Below are 22106 nucleotides of genomic sequence, written 5' to 3' on the forward strand. Positions count from 1 at the left end.
TATAAATACAGAGGAGACAGCTACTGGCCATATGATTCTCATAGGAGCTACGCTGCCATAGGAGAAGCAAAAATGTAATGCACCATGTGTTTGCTATCTGCTTTCCTGGAAATGCAGGTCTCAGGATCCACAAGGCATTGCATAATGAGAGGTTTCAGAGTAACAGCCGTGTTAGTCTGTATTCGCAAAAAGAAAAGGAGTACTTGTGGCACCTTAGAGACTAACTAATTTATCTGAGCATAAGCTTTCGTGAGCTACAGCTTATGCTTAAATAAATTGGTTAGTCTCTAAGGTGCCACAAGTACTCCTTTTCTTTTTTCAGGATCCACAAGGACACAAATGTCTCCCTACAGAGAGGACAATAGAAGAAAAAACTGCATGAGAAAAACTTTGCAGGTTTCTAAAACAGCTTCCTCGTGACCAAGAATTTTTTTTTACAGAAGAGTAATATCTGGCTCAAGGATTTGAAGCCTTCGTCAATGAATATGAATACAAATTTAATCAAAGCCATTTATCCTATCCCCTCATCATGAGCATTTCTGATGGCATAAATTCTTAGAATCTCTCTCCTGTATATTTTGTTTAAAATTACACAGCCAGTTGAGCTAACTAGGTGATATAAGAATCAGAACCGTGCATATTATGCAGAATAGCTTAGTAATTTTACCTGTCCACCCAGCAAGACAGCAACAATAACCAGTGACGGCATCGCACCCATCTGCATGGCTACAGTCACAGCGTTCACTGCAATTAAGACCATATGTTCCATCCTTCCAAAAACATAAATTTAAAAGCGCCTTAGTAATCAGATTTTGGTCCTTAAATGTGCACAATCATCTATCATGCCCATTTTAATGCTAAGTTGCATTTTTTTAAATTAACATGCGACAGTCTGGGTGAAAAAACATGATGCCTACCACTTCTAAAAAAAACCCAAACTCGGAACACAAAACAATGTTCAAGAGACAACGCAGACTACATGGTCAGAGCTCGGGTAGCATGTAGTACAAAAGGTAACTAGTCTACTAGTCTGCGGGAGACGGATAGCTCAGTGGTTTGAGCATTAGCCTGCTAAACCCAGGGTTTTGAGTTCAATACTTGAGGGGGCCATTTAGGGGATCTGGGCCAAAATTGGGGATTGGTCTTGCTTTGAGCAGGGGGTTGGACTAGATGACCTCCTGAGGTCCCTTCCAACCCTGATATTCTATGATACTTGACTACTTAGAACTCTGATCTGTTATTTAAGATTACTTTTTTCATTCCTCCATTAGAGCCTATGACAAAAATGTTCTATCCATCTATTGTATATTCTAGGAGTGCCATACACATCATCTGGGAATATTATTGAAAACAGATGCAGGTGTACTCTACTAATACTTACAGGGCAGGCCTGATCACAGTACTCTCCTTGCCATCCAGGCGAACAAAGACAAAACCCATCCACTGGATTGCAGGCTGCCCCATTGGCACAGTAACATGTCTGGTTACAGTTTAGACCCCAAGTTCCACTTGGACATGGAATGGAGCAGTCAACACCCTGCCATCCTAAAGAGACATGCAAGAGAAACAAAGTTGGGTAGGGTTTCCTCAACTGTCATTGTTAGAAAAAGAAAAACAAACACAGAGCTACAGGCGTCCATTTGCAGCATTACGCCGTTCTCTACAGCCAGCAGGTTAACAAGCACAGCTTGTAACGTGCACTTTCCACACGGACCGAATGGCCAAGTTTCTTTGTTGCACCTAGGATCTGTAAGGTGCAAGAGGGTGGAGGTGGCAGGGAGGAAGAGCACAGAAATTGCAGCCTTCTGAATCTGGCTGGCCCTGGCATATGTTAGAGCAGCCTGGGGCTAAGGTTTGCCTTCTGTTTCTGACTCCTAAGGGCCAGGAGTTGGGTGGGGGAAATATAGGAGACAGCTATGCTGTGGAGATCTGGTGGCTCTCTGGCCCCAGCACTGCTAAAGGTCTGAGGCAGGGAGAGAATCTGGAACAACCAAGGCCTTTTGCATACTGAAGAGCGGGTATACAACATAAGCGGAAGAACTGCTACATGACACTGCTGGTTCTTCACATTCTATTTTTGTGGGAATGCTCTTTAATATAAAGCAGCTCACACACACACAAACGAGCCATTGAGGCTCAGATCTTTACTGCCAGCCACGCAACAGCATTCAATATGCTGCTACAATATGTAATGGAGTTTAGCAGAAATACCATGGTTTATGCACTGTAGTGAAATGGAGTTATACAGTGATTGATTAATTCCCGCTTGAAATGCCAGCTTTTATTATTGTGTGCAGCGTTGTTGTAGCCATGTTGGTCCCAGGATATTAGAGACCAGGTGGGTGAGGTAATATCTTTTAGTGGACCAACCTCTGTTGGTGAGAGAGACAAGCTTTTACGTTTACATAGAGCTCTTCTTCGAGTCTTTATTATTCTTTGCTTCCGTGCTGGTTTAGGGCTCAAGCATGCCATATGAGGCCATACAGGCACAGCTGCCTGTCAGGGGCAGTGAGAAGATGCACAGTCCAAACAGGGCTTGGAGAAGGTCCTGTGGGTCAGGAAGGCAGAAAGCCTCCCAGAGCTCCTCTGAACACAAGCGGTGCATAGTCACTGCTATCCCCATGGAGGAGGTGCTACCGTCTGCAGAGAGGCGTGTGTATCTGCAGGATGGCCCTGTGGCAATGCTAGCCACACCAGGTCCTGTGTTTGGGGAAGCACTAGGACTGCAGTTGCGGAGGTCTCTGGATGGAGGGAGGTTCCAGTTACCTAGATGGGAGCCAGCCTCACTCAATCAATATTAACAGGAAGCTAACTGGGTAACAGCACAGGGCTAGCCTGGCCCAGCCTTGGCTCGGCCACACAGCGGAATAAGGGGAGGGAGGAAGGCCGTCTTTACTCCTGGGCTCAGACTGTGGGAGAGCACGAGCTACTCACCCTGAGAGAAAGTGGCGGGGAAGGGGCAGAGTGTATGAGGAGCCCTAGCTCTGCTCCCTCCCATTTGCCAGCCAGAGTGGCAGTCCAGGTGCACGCTGGGGAGGGAACTGCTACACAAGATGCAGAGCAATGGGCAGCGGGGGAGGAGTTGCGACTCTGAGTCGCAATTTGTTCTCTGGTCTGCTAGAGAGGCAGTGCAGCTCCGCACCACCGCTTCATCTGGGCAGACTGTCAAATGCAATCTGGCCCGGAGTGAACCCTGCCATTTCAGACTCTTTCAGAAACACCTGGAGATAGTTAATAATTTACAAATGGAACACACTGGAGCTGCTGACTGCGCAATTCGGCTTAGTTGCAAATCAATTACAATTTACATACTGTTGCATTGTTATACCTTAAAAGGGACAGTGACATTTACAGCACCCAGTGCAACCAGTAGCCAACTCTTCCCTCTGAATTACATTTACCTTCTTTGCAAAGACACAAGCCGTCCACCGGGGAACATGCCCCATCATTTTTGCAGTTACACACTGACGAGCAGTTGGCTCCGTATGTTCCGGCCCCACAAGTAATGGAGCAGTCATCTCCCTGCAAACCAAAATAAAACCAGTGTCAGGCAGAAAAATATGGATTTCAGGAAATTCTCATCTGCACATAAAGGAGGCTTTCACTTTCAGCAAGGTACACAGCACACTAAGACTTGATAGCTTAGTCTTCAGTGCTTGAACGGTCACCGCTGAGTCTAGGATTATGATGCAATTAGTGGTTTGATTGACTTGGAGGAAAGGGACAAGTTTCTGGAAGCCGTTCAACAGGAGGTATGAAAGTTCCAAAAACAAACTGCCTAGAACAGATGTTAGAGCATTAACCAAAACACCGCTTACAAAACACACAGAGTCTGACACAAAGGCTCCAAAGAAAGGATTTTTCAGTAACCGAAGCCTAACAGAGCTCATGTGTATTCATCCACCACAGATTGTGGGTGTGAAAAATTAAGTAGTAAAAGTCCATTAGACCTTCACATTGTTACACTAACCTAGCTGGCGTGTGCATTTGTTCAGGGCTGGACTGTGATGTTCGACAGAGCCCTGAACAAGAGGTGCTTGTAACCTGAATTGCTGGAGAAGCAGTTATGGATGCATTGTGACTCAGACACCTCTCTGGGTTACAGCCCAGCCCGTTTCTGCCTAGCTCTGGGGTAGGGACTCTAGCAATTTGGCCTGCTCCAGTAGCAAATTACAGTGTTCCCTGAGCTGTCTCCGCTGTACTGGCTGGCAAGTAGGGGGATGGAACCAAGACTCTGTCCGTATCCTCTTCACCTGCTGTAGCAAAGGAGTAAAATAGTGAGCAGTATCCCCTTAGTCCTGTATGCCCCCAAGATCTGAGAAGCGCGCAAAAATGCACAGGGAAAGCATACCCTCTCTGCTACTCCCTTGTGCAGGAATGTTGTGTAAGTCACAATCGAGCTCTTACACTGAAGCTCTTCTTAGTGAATTTAATTAGAATATGTAGTTATTTTTCACAGAAAGCCCCCATGCACTGCACTGACACCCACATCTTAGTTAAAGATCAAAGGTGCAGATTTTATGCGTGTGTGCCCAGGAGAAGAACTATCACTCCTTTGATGTGACTGTGCATTTATCAGCAGATACAAATGTACAAAATGTCCATTTGCTTAAGTTCTAAAAAAGTACCACCTCACTGCGGGAAACTACGTTTTACAGCACTAAGCAGCAAATAAGACATCAAAAGGACATAGGGTCAGATTTTATAGTACTACAAATCCACAGATGGTTAAGAGAATTTCCAGCTTTCTATTGTACAGTAAGAGACTTTAAGTAAGAGACTTTCAGCCTTTCTATTGTACAGAGAACTCTTGTTTTAAGTGGATGGTAGCTAAACCATACAAATATGCTCTGTCCAGAAGCAAATCTTGTAGTCTAATTTTTTAGCAAATGTAGTGTTTGTAAAAGGTGATGGCTTTCACCTCAGTTGAGAGAGAGACAAGACCCCCAAAAACGCTTGGCTGTAAAGAGGAGCCGGTTTGACAGCCAGGGTTTCTGAAGTGCTCTCTTCACCCCACTGCCATATGTGCCTCCAGACGGATGTGGGGGAACCGGGAGTTGATCTGGATGTTAGAGAGGCATTCAGTCTCTATGCCCGGTCAGTCCTTCGCCCTTCTGCTCAGAGTGACAATGAGGTGGCCAATTAGTGCCACTTATAGACCCGTTTGTTGTGATGTGGAAACTAGAATGAGATTTCCAACTCATTTCACACAGGACATGGAACAGCCAGTGGTCACTGCTAATTTTTGATTACTACAACCTGTGCTGGATTAGAACCGGTGATCTAGAAGTAAAAACGATTTCCTTGTCAAAGGAAAGAAAAGCAGAGCTATTTGTAAAGTCTAGTGTTCAGTCACCCTGCTGTGGCAATATAGGGTCTGGATCTAAAATGCTCCAGTAAGGAGGATGAAGGTGTGGCCTAGAGATGGAGTGTCTGGACCTTTGGTTCCGCTGCGAACTCGGTGACTATGGGTATGCAGATGTAACATGACCCTGTGCTAGCTGTACAATGGATACCAAGGGGCAGATCCTCAGGTGGTGCAAATTCCCCGGACTTCTGCAGAGTTATCACTATCTGCCCCAGCTGTAGGTTTGGTTCCAATAATATGTCCCTACTTGAGTCGCAGGGGTGAGGGGTGTAAATGTTTATAAAGCACTTGGAGCTTCTCAGAAGAAAGGTGTTCTACAAATGCCCAGTATCATCATGACAATTCAGCCTTTACTCTGAATGTCGTTGGGTTTTGGGGAGCATTATGGTACGTAATTTAACTATACTGTACTTTGTGGCTTAACCACAGTTGGCCACTTTGTCCCTTCACAGTTATATTTATTGGGTGAACAACCCTGAATTAAAAAAACAAAACAGAACACCTTGTCTCCCCCACCTAGCTGGCTTAAATAGATTTCTCTCCCTGGTTATAACTAGCCAGACCTCCAGAACACTCGCTGAGTGACAACTGCCACGTACACTTAACTTCTTAATTATATAACAGGAAAATGCACTTGAACTGTAGCACTGGCATTAAGATATTATTAATTATAAATGCAGAACCAGTTATTAACATTTTGAACTTGATTGGGGAGGATGACCTGTGAATTAAATACATTAAGGTACTGTTAAAGATATGTAAATTCCATGCACCCCTTCCCACCTGCCTCACTGGATAATATTGCAGTACATTTCTATCCAGTTGTTAATGAGTTATATGTTCCATTAAACTGGTATCAAATGTTGTTTATTGGATCTTCCCTCTTGCAATATGGTACTTTATATTTCTATCCTATTTAGTAAAATTAATCAACAGCTGTGCACCTTATGTTGATTATTCTTTTTTTTCTGTGAAGTTCAGAAGGTTAATGAGTGTAGTGAAAAGCCTGAATCTGGTATGTGAGATGGGAAGGAATAGCTAATTCAATCAAATATATACCCCTGAAAACATTACAGCTATATTAAAAAAATCTAGCTATAAATAACCTGATATTTAACATCTCTCTTCCAGAGTGATCCATATGGACATCATAAACTTTCAGAAGCGCTTAATTTGTTTGCTCCAGTCTTTCAAGTTGAAGTTGGACGATAAGGTGGATAGAAAGCTGGCTAAATCGTCGGGCTCAACGGGTAGCGATCAATGGCTCCATGTCTAGTTGGCAGCCGGTATAAAGTGGAGTGCCCCAAGGGTCGGTCCTGGGGCCGGTTTTGTTCAATATCTTCATTAATGATCTGGAGGATGGTGTGGACTGCAATCTCAGCAAGTTTGCAGATGACACTAAACTGGGAGGAGTGGTAGATATGCTGGAGGGTAGGGACAGGATACGAGGGACCTAGACAAATTGGAGGATTGGGCCAAAAGAAATCTGATGAGGTTCAACAAGGACAAGTGTAGAGTCCTGCACTTAGGACGGAAGAATCCCATGCACCGCTACGGACTAGGGACCGAATGGCTAGACAGCAGTTCTGCAGAAAAGGACTTAGGCGTTACAGTGGACGAGAAGCTGGATATGAGTCAACAATGTGCCATTGTTGCCAAGAAGGCTAATGGCATTTTGGGCTGTATAAGTAGGGGCATTGCCAGCAGATCGAGGGACGTGATCGTTCCCCTCTAGTCGACATTGGTGAGGCCTCATCTGGAGAACTGTGTCCAGTTTTGGGTCCCACACTACAAGGAGGATATGGAAAAATTGGAAAGCATCCAGCAGAGGGCAACAAAAATGATAAAGGGGCTGGAACACATGACTTATGAGGAGAGGCTGAGGGAACGGGGATCGTTTAGTCTGCAGAAGAGAAGAATGAGGGGGGATTTGATAGCTGCTTTCAACTACCTGAAAGGGGGTTCCAAAGAGGATGGATCTAGACTGTTCTCAGTGGTAGCAGGTGTCAGAACGAGGAGTAATGGTCTAAAGTTGCAGTGGGGGAGATTTAGGTTGGATATTAGGAAAAAAAATTTCACTAGGAGGGTGGTGAAGCACTGGAATGCGTTACCTAGGGAGGTGGTGGAATCTCCTTCCTTTGAGGTTTTTAAGGTCAGGCTTGACAAAGCCCTGGCTGGGATGATTTAGTTGGGGATTGGTCCTGCTTTGAGCAGGGGGTTGGAGTAGATGACCTCCTGAGGTCCCTTCCAACCCTGATATTCTATAATTCTAAGGCTCAATTCATCAAAATGTATGCCCTGTATCCATCTGAATGAAACTTTATGGCTTTAAGGGTCAAATCCAACTCTCACTTACATCAATGGAAAGACTCTGACTGGCTTTAGCCGGAATTGTATCAGCCCTAATTCAGGAAACTGTAGCATTAAAGTCCATCTCTCCTCATAAAGCACTGTCTGCCTGATTCATGTCCTCTCACTTCCTACAACATCTTCTTCAGGCCCAATCCTGTGAGATACTGAGCACCTCAGTATTCAACAGGAGCTGAAGCTACTCAGCACTTCTCGGTGTGCTCAGCAATTAATAAGAGCAGGTCCTTCATTTGCTCTAATCCTTAACATGATGGGAACGTCACAGTACACCAAGCATACGCACATGGAATGTCTGGCACTGGTGATGCCGAAGAGTTGACTTGTAATCAGAATGAATAGTTGATTAATAGTACCAATAATACAACCCTTCATCTTCAAAGCACTGTAAATATTAGCTAATTGTTGCTAAAACTAAATGATAGGCTTTTACAGCACTGGGCAGAGATTTGGGCATGCAATGCTCATTATTGTTAATTCTCCCCTAAGTATTGATAGGCTAGGTCCAAGGAACCAAATTCCATCAATAATACAAGCTGCCAGTTCACATCCATCAGCATCAAATATTAATAGACTCATGAGGGCCAGAACATCCATCTTCCCAGATAGCAGTCGATAACATGTCTTGTTTCTGTTCACAAGTAAGGTGGAGATTTCCGTTCCCAAAAACAGTTATTGTAAAATGGAAAGTAGAGCTTAAAAACACACAAAGGCTTTAAGTGCTATTGTGTGAACAAATTCTGGATCCTTAAAGAAATAAGCACTGTTCCTATTCATGATTGCCTTAACAGCATGTGTAAGCTTATTTGTTTCTGTTAAAGGCATGCTCTTGCTATACTTTAAACAATGGCTCTCACATTTTAAGGGCCTGTTACAAAGCTCATCGAAGTCCACAGAAAGGCTCTCACTGACTTTAATGCTCCTAAATGCCTAAAAAGCAGCCTTCCAGAAGAAAAAATATTGGAAATTGGTATCCAGTATTCTGATGCCAGCTGTGATTCTAAAAATGAGCAACTGTGGCAGGCACAAAGCTGTGGCCATAATTGGTGGCTTTTGTATTTTGAACGTTTAAGAGATGAGAAATTAAAACTTTGAAAAGTGGATAAAATCCAGAGGAAAAGTTTACACTGCGGGACCAAACCTGGATCCATTGAAGTCAATGGGAAAACAGAAAATCAATTTTTCACGGCTTCTGCAATGCAGAAGGCTAACAGAGTTGTTATTGAATGTGACCTTAAGTTCACATTATAAAAACCTAGACAACAGGTTTGTGTAAGTGTTCTTAAGGTCCACGCAGTGCCCTTATCTCCTAGCAGAGTAAATAGGAATTGAGGACATTTACTGTCCCACATATTTGGACCAATAATAAACTGTACTCACTATATGACTAATTTGATATTCTGAAAACTGAAAGATTTACAGAATTTTTTATTGCACCATTTGAGTTATATACGCAGCTCCTATCAACCGCAACAGGGGATATCCCATGCACAGGCCCTCAGAGTTTACAATGCATGCACAAAATAGATGGAATGGTTGCAGAAGGGCATGTACAGTGCATTAGGTATGTAGAGATAAACAGATCAGGAAGACAAAATATGGGAGCTGTTTGTGGCTGGTGTCTGTGTGTCCAGATAAGCTGATTGCTATGGATTTACTTTAACAAAGTACATATTTATATGTGCATATATACATAATAGGTCACACCAACGTGCTGGTATACAGGATCTGTGCACTGGTGCAGATCTCAGATACAGCTCTGTAATATTTACTTATTTAATTGTGACATTTACAATCAACCCAAAGTGGTTCTCTCCAAACATTCCCCCAAGGTAAACATATGGTATCCAGCAAAGTGAACTGGCGGAACTGACTAATTTCCCTAATGACATTCCAATGGAAATTTTAACGTGCTCTTCTTAGGCACATTAACAGAAATATGGAACTTTGAACTTTTTATCTGTTTTCTCCTCCACCCCAGACTCCAGCAATTTATTCATGACCTTACAATACAACATCTTTAGTTTTCCAGACATAATGATGTCCTCTGGCAGAATTCCTTTCCCCTCTGGGCAATACTAATTACTCCCTGCAGATGTTGTTATTGGTGCTAATGATAAAATGCAGAAAAGAGGTTAGTGCAACAACCATAAGGTTCTTGTTACTAGTATAATCTAGGGTTTAAATTTGCAGATAATCATTGTTCCTGAGAAAGGACACATTTTCCTTTACTCAGTTTGTTATGTCATTTGATATAGCTGTGCCAAATATTTAAATGCACGTACAGACTGCAGTAGCCACTGGGAAACCTTTTCTAGTGACAGTTTCACTTCATCATTTCACCCTTTCCTTCTCTGAGATGGGGAGGGGATGGGAGAGGGACGGTGATGCTTGTTTAAAGAGGGAATTTAGTGCTCCTGAAAGTTACAGGGCTTGACAGTCCTGAAGACTGAAGTCCTTTATTTAGTCATAAAGCAGTTTCAATACGGCATCAGTGAAGGCTTCCCCATTCTACTCCTCTGAGGGCATCGTATCTCTTCTGGAGACATCAATGCTAGAAGCAAGGGGTTAGTTCAGTTTCTCCACAACCAATCCTGCGGCTTTCCAGCAAGACTAACACAATAATACCAACTAGTGCCACATGTGGCAGTGATGCATTTGGATGTGGGTGTGATGTGTTGCTTTTTCTTCTAAAATCTGACTTTTTTTTATCCCTTGCTGTTTAAATTACATCCTCTTACACTGATTTACCAATGGATGTAACTGACATTGTCATTTACTTCACCTCTGAATTTGTCCTAATATATTAATGTATACAGTAAATCTGCCTTCCTGGGAATAATTCTGAAATTTAGTTTATTGTAAAAGGGTTTTAGTGAAACAGAAACAAAAGAGAAAGCCTGACTTCCTGGAAAGGGTTAGTCAGCAAAATAAAACATACTTCGAGTCCTGTTAGAAGATATATTGTGAGATCTGAGATACAGGTGCATAAATCCCAAAGATCAGAACAAGGAAGTACTGGCTACATTTCTAATGGTGCAACAACCAAAGCCCTTGCTGTGCATAAATAAAGCAGAGAGAATTGAGTGTGGAAACTGACAACAAAACTATTCATAATTTGTTTTTTTTCAATGTACTCTGGATTACAGTTGTATCTAGTGAGTTTTTGTGAATTGGAGCCCATATGTTTTTTCTATGGGCCTATTTCTGCCACTTTACTCATGGTGAGCAGTACTTTACTCCACAAGCAGTCCCACTAAGGAAAATGGGCCAGAATCTCAAATGTGGCCAAACTGTGCTCTGAGCTACCTTTCCACTCCCCCACTGGGGCCACTTGATTTCCCAGTGTCAATTAGAGCAGGCTAAGGGCTGCTCTAGGCTACACCAGCAGTTCCCTAGAGATGTGCCAGTTTCTGGGGATTGCCATAGCACGAGCTATTCCAGTCACACTCTGTCCAGTGCTTAGCACTAACACACCTCACGCATCAAAGGTGGGAAATGTTCTGGCTCAATGGAATTGCTCGTGGCGTGAAGTAATGCTCAGTGTGATTAAAGGGTGGCAGAATCTAGCCTTGTGTGATTTTTCCCCCCTTCACATAATCAGTTACAATAAATTTTCAATACAAATAATTTATTCTGCATATGGGCCTGATTCCAGTAGTAGTTTTATTCCTATGCTCCATATCACCTAGATGTGCATGTTAAAAAAATACATACAGAATTTAACAAAGATAATGGGCTGGATCCGCAGCTGGTCTAAATCAGCATTGCTCCATTGACATTAATGAAGCTAACCTAATTTACACCAGCTGCCTCACAAGGAAGGGTGGAGAAAGTACCTCTGGCTGCTCCATGAGCTGCTTTCCTGCCAGGCTCTGGAAACCCCAAGGAGAGCACAATAGAAGCTCACCTAGCTCTGACCGACCTCAGGGAGTGCCTAGTAAAGGATGGCTTCCCTTCCTCACATCACTGCCCAGGGCAGCCCAGGGGAAGGCACGTAGAGGGGAAAATGAGAACAAACAACCAGCTACGGCTCCCTGATTCTCTGACCCAGCCCTGCCCTGGTTAGCCCAATCTAACTTTAAGAAACCATACCACCTGCTGAGGATAACCAGAGCACACTCCACTCGGCCATCCCACTCTGCTCCCTGGACAAGCAGGAAGATGTAGATGTAGGAGCTGGCTATGCCGACTCTACATCTGTTGTGAACGCCTCCATGCGGGGAAAATCCCCAGCTGGGAATTAGGAGTAGTTTCTGCTCCCTTTGCACTGCCTAAGTGGCACAAAGGAAGGGGCCTGTGACAAGGATCTGCCTCCAAGTATTGATTGTGGCCTCTTGCCTTTTTGGAACTAGTACATTTGGTCCCCAACTGAGAAGGCTGCTCAGCTCTGCAGTAGGGAGGTCAGCATAAGCAGAGCGCTAAACATACCATCTAGCACTCGATAGCATCCTGTGGTTTTTGCAACACTCCCTGGAGGTCCAGAAGTCAATGACTGGAGTCCATCATTTGCAGATGTCGTCTTTTTTCCTCTGTTACAGGTATACTAGAGAACTGGCAGTATTCCCCGTCTTTGTTAACCACTTCAGGACACCGCTGGTGGGAGAATTCAATGGGAAGCAAACTACCTCTCAGAGAGCCATTGATGCGCCAGCCCAGAAGGGACTGTGAGGGATTACAGGGCTTGAACCTGGGCCCACGGATCTGCAGGCAGAGCTCAGACCATGGTTGCTACCCAGCAGCTCACCTGAATAACTGGAGAAGTTAGCCAACAAAGTGCTAGCTCACAAAGGGACCTGCCCACAAAGCTCCCGACTGGGGGTAACTTCCAGCACCACCAGCTGGCTGGGGAGCTCTATTTAAACCAGAAAGAGGCAAAGGAAGTTGTCTGAGAAACTAGAGGAATCCCTGATTGGTTGCTGCCATGGACTCTGCCTGCTTACCAGACTCCGATGCCCTGCCTTCCTGTCCACCTTGTCCTATCCCCATCCGTTCCTGGTTCCTGCCTCACTCCAGGTCCCAGTTCCTATGTCCCACCCTTGAGCTCTGACCTTTGGTGTGGCACCTGACTAGCCCATTAGACATGACTGTCCAGGCCCCATTCACTCCAGGTCATGTACTCCAGCCCCCTGTGCTAAGTCAGGACGAAGTAAATCCAGACCATCTCTGACACGTGTTTGCCTACCCTGTTCTTAAAAAACTCCAGTGATGCCATAAAAGGCACCTTCTCGCCTACACAGCAAGAACTGAACAGCCCAGCAGGTGCTGGCTTTAGGCTGAGGTACGTCACCTTTTGTGCAGCCGGCATGTAACATGACTTTCACTTCAATCATCCCACACAAAGTACAGCAACCCTGTAGTCCAAAAAGTGACAATACACTGGGCCAAACCCTTTCCTGGGTGAGTCTACTCACTGCAATGGGCTTGCACCAGGGATGAATTTGGTCCATCATATTTTTCAGCTCTACATATTTATGGTTCTACCAGACTGAACTGGGCAATTTAATATGCATATATTGCATTGTCTGCTTAACATAATTGTGGTCACTGCTACTATCCTGATCTGTGCATGTTCATTAAAAAAAAAGACCCTGGTTTCAGCTCTTATTGAATTGTCAGAATACTGAAGACACACACTAAAAAATCACGGCAATACCTGCACAGTTAAGAGTGTGCACATGTTAACACAAACATGTATATACACACAGACAGTAAATATGGCTTCAACTCTAAGCCACGTTTAGCTGAAGCAAAGACCCCATTGGCAGACCAACAAGATATGTGCAGTTTTCAAAGTATGCATGCATGACCACCCTGAAAAAACAGAGACTAGTATCTGGTAGAAGTTCTATTACATGCACGACATGCAAAATTATGCTGGGATTTTGGACTTACGTGCACTTTTCTAAAAAAGGATAAAATTGAGCCCTCAGAGACCACAGTTAAATAGAAAATTAAATGAAAAACTAATCAATGATTTACATTCTATTGTAGTGGTTTTTGCAACCCTTAAATTTTCAATCTGGAATCTGAACTACAAAAAGAATCAACCAGCAACTATGCAAAGAACTGTCCACAGCTACGCAAATAGCACCAATGAAGATATTTAAGTTTAGAAGCTTAATAGTTGGAGACAAAAACAAACAATATATTTCCCTGCAAAATTCGTATCAAATAACTCAGTCTGCAGTTAGGTACTGAGCCCCTCTGGTTCTGGATGAGACTACAGAAATGGAAATAAAATTTGACATAGCCACATTGCCAATTAAAGGTGAAACAGAAGCAATATGTCAACTGGTAGCAGAGAGAAGCATTCTGAGTTCCTATAGGAAACTAGCTCCTTTGGACCCACCTACAAAATTCTGGAGTATTGAGGTAAATAGAACAGCAGCAGAGTTTACAGAAAAAAGTAAACAAAAGAAGAAAGAGGAGGAGAATTGGAACTTGACTACAGCTGTTATCAGATTATACATGCTGCATGTAACTGAACAAGTATTAAAAAGGGGGACAACAGACATGGCTCATTAATAGAGGAAGGCAATTCTGTTCTCATGTAAATCTGGGGCAAGGCCATGGAAGCCAATAATTGATGCTAAAGTAAACCTGGAGTAATGGAGCAGAATTTGGCCTTCCCAGTTCAGATTCAAAGGCTCCTCCACTGGAGAGAGAAAAACAAAACAAAGGAAGTTCCTAAGGGAGATTTGAAAAAAACTGCAGGGATTTCAAAGCAAGAGTCGTAATTTCTGCAAACCATGCAGAATCACTGTGAACTGCATCCACTGACCTTGCTAAATATTCCAGCACAATAGTTTACCTCTTGAAAAGCACACAACAAATGCCTGTGGGTGTAAGGGGATCCTTTATTATGTCCCCTACAGCCAGAGGCTGATGTGAACATTGTCAGGTTTACGGACACACAGACTTCCAGCCAGTGCAGCTGCCAGTGATCCGGCAAAAAGGCCTAATTGGTCAGCAGAAGCTCCAAGGGGAGAATGAGGACAAGTTTAACAGGCAGCAAGCACCTGGTCTGTTGGTATAAAAAGCAACTGGGAAGCAGCTGAATCTGAAAGCCTGGAAATGGATAGGTGGTCTCCCAATAACGACCCTACTTCGGGATCAGGTTGCCGGATGTCTTACTGTTTTACATTCTGGGGCTGAGAAAAAAAAGCCTTCCTCTCTTGCAATTGGCCAGCTTCCTGCTAAACCATTTTTTCCAATTCTAGAGGCTGCTGCTCTGGTAGTGCCATCCCACAGGGGACCAAGTTTTCAAAAAGGTGTCTACAATTTAACAAAACTAGAACACCATTTGGGATGAATGTAATGCTTGTGAAAGGTGCCAGGATTGACAGGTCTAAGGGATGGAGTTCTCTATTTATTCACAGAAACACTACAGCCCTGGATTGGTATTATAAGATTGGTCACATGGCCCCATCATTGACCTTGACCTTGAGGGTGAAAGGGTAGTTCAGTCTGGCAGCAAGTTTGCCAATCAGTGCCAACAGAGATGGGATTAGTGATGTGGATACCTGCCTACTGGGAGCTGGACTGAGACCAAATTCATTTCATACAGGCCATTGAACAGCCAACAGAAGATAATATTCAATCTGTACTGATTTAGCCCAGATTTGCACCAGTAGCCAAAGGATGAAAGGCTTATCTCCTGGACCATCCAGTCCCCTATGCCCACAAAAATGGCAAGGGCAGCTGTTTTGGACATGCAGATGCAGATCTTTTGTGCAAACAGACAGGTTAGCAAATTCAGAGAAAATTTTGCAGGGTTATCAAGGTGGGACCCAATGAGGACCTTCTGTTGGCCTCTGAGCATTTAGTGGGGGGACTCTCAGGGACAACAAGTCATTCACCTGGCTGAGCCCATTTTTGCACTGGAAAGCCAAGCCTTCTTAAAACCTTTGCCACATTAGGCATCCTTGCCAATAACCAAATGAGAGTGGCTACTCTACCTGGACATGAACAAAGACAGTTCCTGGAAATGGTTTCAGGATGTCTGCTTCTCAAAATCAACTTGTGACAGGATGGTGGCCCTCCAACTGCTGGTCCTGGATGGTGAATGGTAAAAACCAACGAGGTGGAGATGCTGGAACTTATTAGGGTAGAAGGGTGCTGTAAAATATGGATCATGCCATAGAGGGCTCTCTTGGACACCAGTGAATGGAGGCCTTCAGGCATGCAGTCTGACTGACAGAGAAACTTTCTGTAGCACTTGGAAGTATCAATGACTAAAAACACTTTCTTTCACCGCTGTCTCACCAGAAAACTCAATCTCCCACCTCCTGGATGAGGGTCAGGCTGGTGCAAGATGTAGTTGCCTGCCTCCTCCATGGTTTAGGTTGCCATGAGCTCAACAAATTTGTGCTCTAGTCCCTCCATCGGTTCCCAGTGCAGTTGTGCAACGAGTCTTGGGCATTGATCCTAATCTTCAAAGCAATTAACAGGTCTGGTTCCAGTTACATTACAGACTGCATCTCCATCTATGAACCACCAAGACAATAACAATTATCTGGGCAGTGAAGATCACTAAATCCAGAACCAAGTGTGTGGGAGCTGGGGATAAAGCATTCTCAGTGGAGTGGACCTGGCTGTGGAATGAACTTCCAGACACGGTCAGATTAATCCAGAGTGGACAATGTTAGCATCCTACCTCTCATTCAGGTCCATAACCTGGGCATCATCTTTGAGGCGGCCTTCTCTCTAGACCCACACATCCACAATGTGTCTAAATCTTGTACTTCTTTCAGTACGCTATCTATCTAAAACTCTCATCCCAGTCTTTGCTACCATGCACCTCAACTAGTGCAACCTCCTTCTGGCCTTGACAAAAGCACCTTGGCTCCTCTAAAATCCATTCAAAACACTGCAGCCAAAAATCATCTGCCTGGCTCATTGCTTTGATCATGTCACTCCTTTGTTTGTATCCCTCCATTGGCTCCCCCTCTTCCACCACCACAAACTGGTCTTCACTTTTATAGCCCTTCATGGTTTACCCCCGCCCCACATATGATCCCTGTCTCTTAACTTCCCGAGTCGCTGAGGTAGTGGAGATGGGTTCACATAGGCATTCCTTCGCTGTGGCAAGATACCAAGCCATGGCTGACAACAATGACTAGAAAAAGAGGCAGAATATAGGAAAGGTCACAAAATGCCCCATTTTGTGGCCTCACTCCACCTCAGACAGTTAATCCCCCTAGGGACAGTTATATGACTACAGGGGAAGAAAACAAAAGAAGGGGCAATAAATGGCATGTTGAAAAAACATCCAGGGAGGAGGAAGAGTCCAAAGGCTGATAGAATAAAGACAGGTTGCTTCCCTATCACGCTCCAGGTTCAGACTCTGGCCCACAAAGTCCTTTATATTTTAGGGACCTTGAGGCAGGGTGTTTTTTTGCTCTTGCAACTGATTATTGATTCAGCCACACCTTGCTAGCACCTGAGCAAAAAGCCACATGTGCAGCCTCTCTGTCGGCGGTTGCCACTACTACAAGCCATTCACCTTTATTCTGAAGCAATGGATTACAAATACACATGGGCAAGCAGAAAATACAACTTGTTTGTGCCGTTATGTAATCCGTGAAATAAGACTGGGCAAAGTATTTTTGTTGCCTGTAATATTCCAGTTGATTCTACAATCGCTGTGCCACAAAACTTTCCCCCTCCCCCCCACCAGCCAGTAAAATGTATATTGGTGATTGGTAACAAAAACACCATGATAGAAGAGTTGAATTTATTTTATACTTATAAATGAAAAGAGCTGTTCACAAAGGGGGGTAACCGATATGCTCGGTAAATCAAGGATAAAAGGAGAGAGGCTCTATTGAAGATTTTTTCCCCTCTTTTTTAAAAAAAATCTTTTGATGAGGTGCCCTGTTGCTCTGAGATGAGCTTCCACTGAAGTACTTTTAGAATTGCCTCAAAGAGAAACTGATCATTTAAATGAATTAAAGACCCCAAAACAGATCCACTATCTCAACCCCAGGATAATTTTCCATATCAAGAATTCTGTGAAGTTTATAAAATACCTTTACTACTGAATCAAGGGTTTATATGACCATGAAGAATCTCATTCATTTGCCAATATTGCTTCTGAAATGGTGAAGGATGGTACATTTGTAATAAAGATGAAAGCAAAAATGAGGAAGAATGTGAATCTTCTGATACATTTATATTTATCAATCATGAGTATTTGAGAAAGCACTGGCCCTTTAAATTCCTCCTGATCTGCATGGGATTTCTACCCTGCTTGGTAAATTCAGCTGAAGAACACTAGGTTTCTGTAAGATGCTGCCTTCCTTCAAGGAAGAGGAAATTTTAAAGGGCCAGGACTGGAGAGTGCGTACCAGATGTTGTTCTGTTATGAGGGAGAAAAAGAATGAGGAAGATTTGGTGTAGGTTGAGATGGTTACATCACATAATGGAACGTGACAAGACATGAACCAACATTCAGGACAGAAAGACAGTCACTTTCTGTACATGCATCTACACGGTCAAGGATGTTCTTATTTGACCCTCTCTACCATGCATCATTGCTAATTTAAGTTACATTCTGGAACAATGCATCTTTTCCCCCCAATTCTTTCCAGGAGGTTACTATCTTCGCTATTGTGGTCCCAAGATTCTTTGCCCCCAGGCCAAAGTGATGGGTGAATAAGGGCTGCAGATGAATGAATGGCTTCTCTCTCTTTTGTGTATTCCCTTCAAGGATCCAGGGACAGATGTTGTGTGCGCCAGAGTCCAGAAGGAACACTCAACAGACCACTTCAGTCTCCCTTTACAATGTGGAAAAAGGTAGTTGGTGATTTTATTCATTTTGGTGTGGGCTGTGCAGGCCTATTTGTTTCTTTTACAGGAGCTGAAGACTGGCCAGAGATTTTTGTTTGCGTTAACTGATGGATTGTTAGGTTTGTTCTGTATATTGTAGTAGATTTCTATTTAATTAGATTATACAGTGTCCACCCTGTTATTTATGGTGTGTTACAGAGGATAGATTCTACTCCAAACGTGTGCAGAAATGTATATGTAAACTCAAAGGCTGAATTTGTTTCTCAGTGGTGGACCAAGTATTGCATTCAGAAACTACCACTTAACACACAACATTAAGGACTCAGACACACTTGGGCCCAAAGTCCTCAAAACTCGAAGTCCTTCTCCAGACAAAATCCCCGCTGAGCTCAACAGGAGTTACATACACATAAGGACTTAAAGATCAGGATAGAATCTAAAGACACCCCTTTATTAATATTTTTAAAATCCAGTTTTGATGGAGTAATAACAAAAGATTCAAATGACTATAGATGCATAATGCAAAGTCATAACTGGGCAAGCCTAAAGGACTCAGAGGCATATTCCAAAAGAAAAATCATCTCTTATAAAGAGATTATTTTTACAGTTTCCATCCCTTTCCTTACCATATAATACAGGGATGGGTCTGAATGGGGACTACCAATATAGTCAAGAAAAAAAGAAGTGTCAGAATGAATTCTTTCATTTTGGTGATGAACTGCTAGCTTTGCTTGCCAGCATGCAGGGTTCAATAAAAACAGACAGGTCTTCAAAAAACTGCAGCATAGATAGATGAAGCCTTTAAAGTAATATAAGTTCTGTCACCTAGATATGAAATATAGACTTGAGCACCCACCAAAGTAAAAGCTGACCAAACACTCCATCTACAAGTGTTAAAGTTTGCTGAAAGTGTCTTGGCCTGAGAAATGTTCTAATGCCATATCTCCTTACAACACCAGATAGCAAAAAAGAATATGAAGGTAAATACGTTTTTCAAAGGAAAAACAAAACACCCACAAAGGAACAAAGCCATAAAGCCAAGTAAGATCTCAGTAGCTAGTTAACCATAGTTTCTCAGAGAGCTGCAATTAGTTGCAGAATGGAGAGTGTGAACTTTTCAGCCTGATTTCAGCAGCACATATAATGACTTGAGTAACTGAAAAGCTGATAGGTATGTGCTGAGGGTTGGTTTCAAGATTTCCTTGCCAGACAGAAGGTCAGGATTCCTGTGGTCTCCTGTCATATTTAATTCATATCCTTTGGCCTTCTTTGCCTCGTTTATTGAATTACAGGAATAAAATTGAGTGAACCAAAAACAAAAGAAGAAGGGTCAGGGCAAATCCTGACTTCACTTACACCCCATTAGCACCATCGCCTTGAGTGGGCTTGTAACAGGGTAAGTGAGGGCAGAATCTGGCCTTTAGACTTTTGGAAAACAGACAAAACACTAAAAACTTGGGAAGGGAGGACACAGCGAGTCAGTGTAACCCCTGCTGCCACCTCCATTATTACTCTCCAGTCATTTATCACGAGGAATGCAGAGTGACTTTCTGTGGCAGGGGTGAGTGGGTGGAACTGCTACCATTAGAGAAGTTTCCTCCGCTTTAATCCCCAGTTTACAGTGGCACCCTGTATGTGTTGATCAGATTCTTTCTGTGTCACAAGTGTGCATTCCCAAAATACAGGTCCGGTTGCGGGAGGGCTTTTCAAATCCCTGATTGGTGGTTAAGCAGCTCAGTAATCAGGGGCTGTCCTCATGCATGTTTATTAAAAACGCCACATACTAACTTCCCAGTGGGCTTGCTTGTCATTACAGTGCGTCACTGTCATCTTCACAGCACAGCTGCGCCCCTCAGATCCCCTGCACAGGAGAGGCTCAGCAGCTGCAGGACCTACTACCGCCCTGATGTTGCTGGAGCAGCTCTGCAGCCAGCGGGGAGAAGATTCTGTTCCCCTCAACTCCCATGGACCCCCCCATCACACAACCCACTTTCTGCCTGTACACTGGGTCCAAGGTCGGAACTGAAACGTATTAATAATCATTCGTCTCCCCTAGCCAATGCCCCATTACCTCAAAACAGACAAAAACACTTCCATTTGTATTATAAAGAGGCCACCCTCTGGGCCACCTCACCACATACACACGGAATCCTTCCGCCACCATCTGGGCCACCTCACCACATACACACGGAATCCTTCCGCCACCGTCTGGGCCACCTCACCACATACACACGGAATCCTTCCGCCACCGTCTGGGCCACCTCACCACATACACACGGAATCCTTCCACCACCGTCTGGGCCACCTCACCACATACACACCACAACGGTCTGCCTGCTTCTTCTTCAGCATCAATGGCAGCTCTTCCTCCAGCCTAGTTACAATGTCCCTTCCCTCATGCTGGTGAAACAATGCTGCTCTGATTGTTTCCATTTCCCAGGTGCTGATGGTCACACGCAGTTGAACTGTTACAGGGAAAGAAAAAGTGCCAGTGTGTGGACTGTCATCAGCTCAGACAAAGTTCCTATCTGCTGAAATTTGCCATCTGCCCTATACATTAGCAGATATGTAAAGATATAGATGTAGGCATGTCCTCGGTGGCTACATGCAATGTTTGGAACCACAGGTCATCTGCATGGCTAGAACCTATAGACTTCAGCTCTACAGCACAGACTACTACCTCTTGAGCTAACAGAATAACTCTGTCACCTTCAGAAGTAATTGGCTGTTATCTTCCATGCTAGCCATGAGATAGGGATGTGACACCTTACATGGGAGTTACATATTCATCTGAAGACTCTGTTGGCAGTGGGCTAGATTCTGTTCTCACTTCCACCAATGTAAATCTGAACTCTGTTACACTAGTGCAAATCCACCGTAAGCGAGGGAAGCAATTAACTCCAGTGAGTTATTCCTGGCAAGGTCAGGACTCAGTTAAACACAATTAGGAATATGGGAAAATTGCACAGATCAGTTAGGTTTTTCAGACATCCCTTTGGGCTGGTCTACACACAGTTTTTGTACCACTTCAACTATATCGTTAAAGTGGTCTAATCCCCTAGTGAGGACACAGTTTTACTTACTGTACATTTGCAGAAACAAGCTAGACTCATACAGGCCCCTTTAATACCAGCATTAGTCACTTTTTGGAGACATCTATGTGGAAATCTAGCAGCAGATTTTCACCCAAAATGCCATCAAGGAAAATAAAGATATAAAATGATCTGAACCCACATCCAAGACGTTTTAGCTGGCCAATATTTTGCTTTGGCATTTGAATTTTTAGAAGTGGCTCACCTAATAAAGGTTTTCACAGCTATACTGTACGTTTTTATTTTAAAACTTAAAATCTGTTTAACTTCCAAAAATTTAGCAAACTACTCACACGCATTTCAACTTATTTCTACTTAAATACATTTAGCAAAGGTGACCAGATGCTTTGTGTTTTTAATGGCTTGTTCTACATCCCAACAAAATTTCCCAGTTTTGGCTGCATTCGCAGATGACTCATTTTGAAACCCTGCCCAGCTGCCCTGACACAGACGAGGCATGGCACAGTTAAAAAAACAGACCATCT

At 43.6% G+C, this 22106-nt stretch overlaps 1 protein-coding gene across 1 annotated transcript in view; it reads right to left on the reverse strand.

Moving 5' to 3' along the window:
- The window catches only part of MEGF11 (multiple EGF like domains 11), a 261478-nt gene that overhangs the window by 85935 nt on the left and 153437 nt on the right, over window positions 1–22106 (reverse strand). The window contains exons 8-10 of the mRNA XM_077828321.1: window positions 3402–3522; window positions 1382–1545; window positions 668–770 (exon numbers count right to left, since the gene is read on the reverse strand). Of these exons, the coding sequence (XP_077684447.1) occupies window positions 668–770; window positions 1382–1545; window positions 3402–3522 (388 nt within the window). The remainder of the gene's footprint in view (window positions 1–667; window positions 771–1381; window positions 1546–3401; window positions 3523–22106) is intronic.

Source organism: Eretmochelys imbricata, chromosome 10 (genome assembly GCF_965152235.1).
Source record: "Eretmochelys imbricata isolate rEreImb1 chromosome 10, rEreImb1.hap1, whole genome shotgun sequence".
Taxonomy (NCBI): Eukaryota; Metazoa; Chordata; order Testudines; family Cheloniidae; genus Eretmochelys; species Eretmochelys imbricata.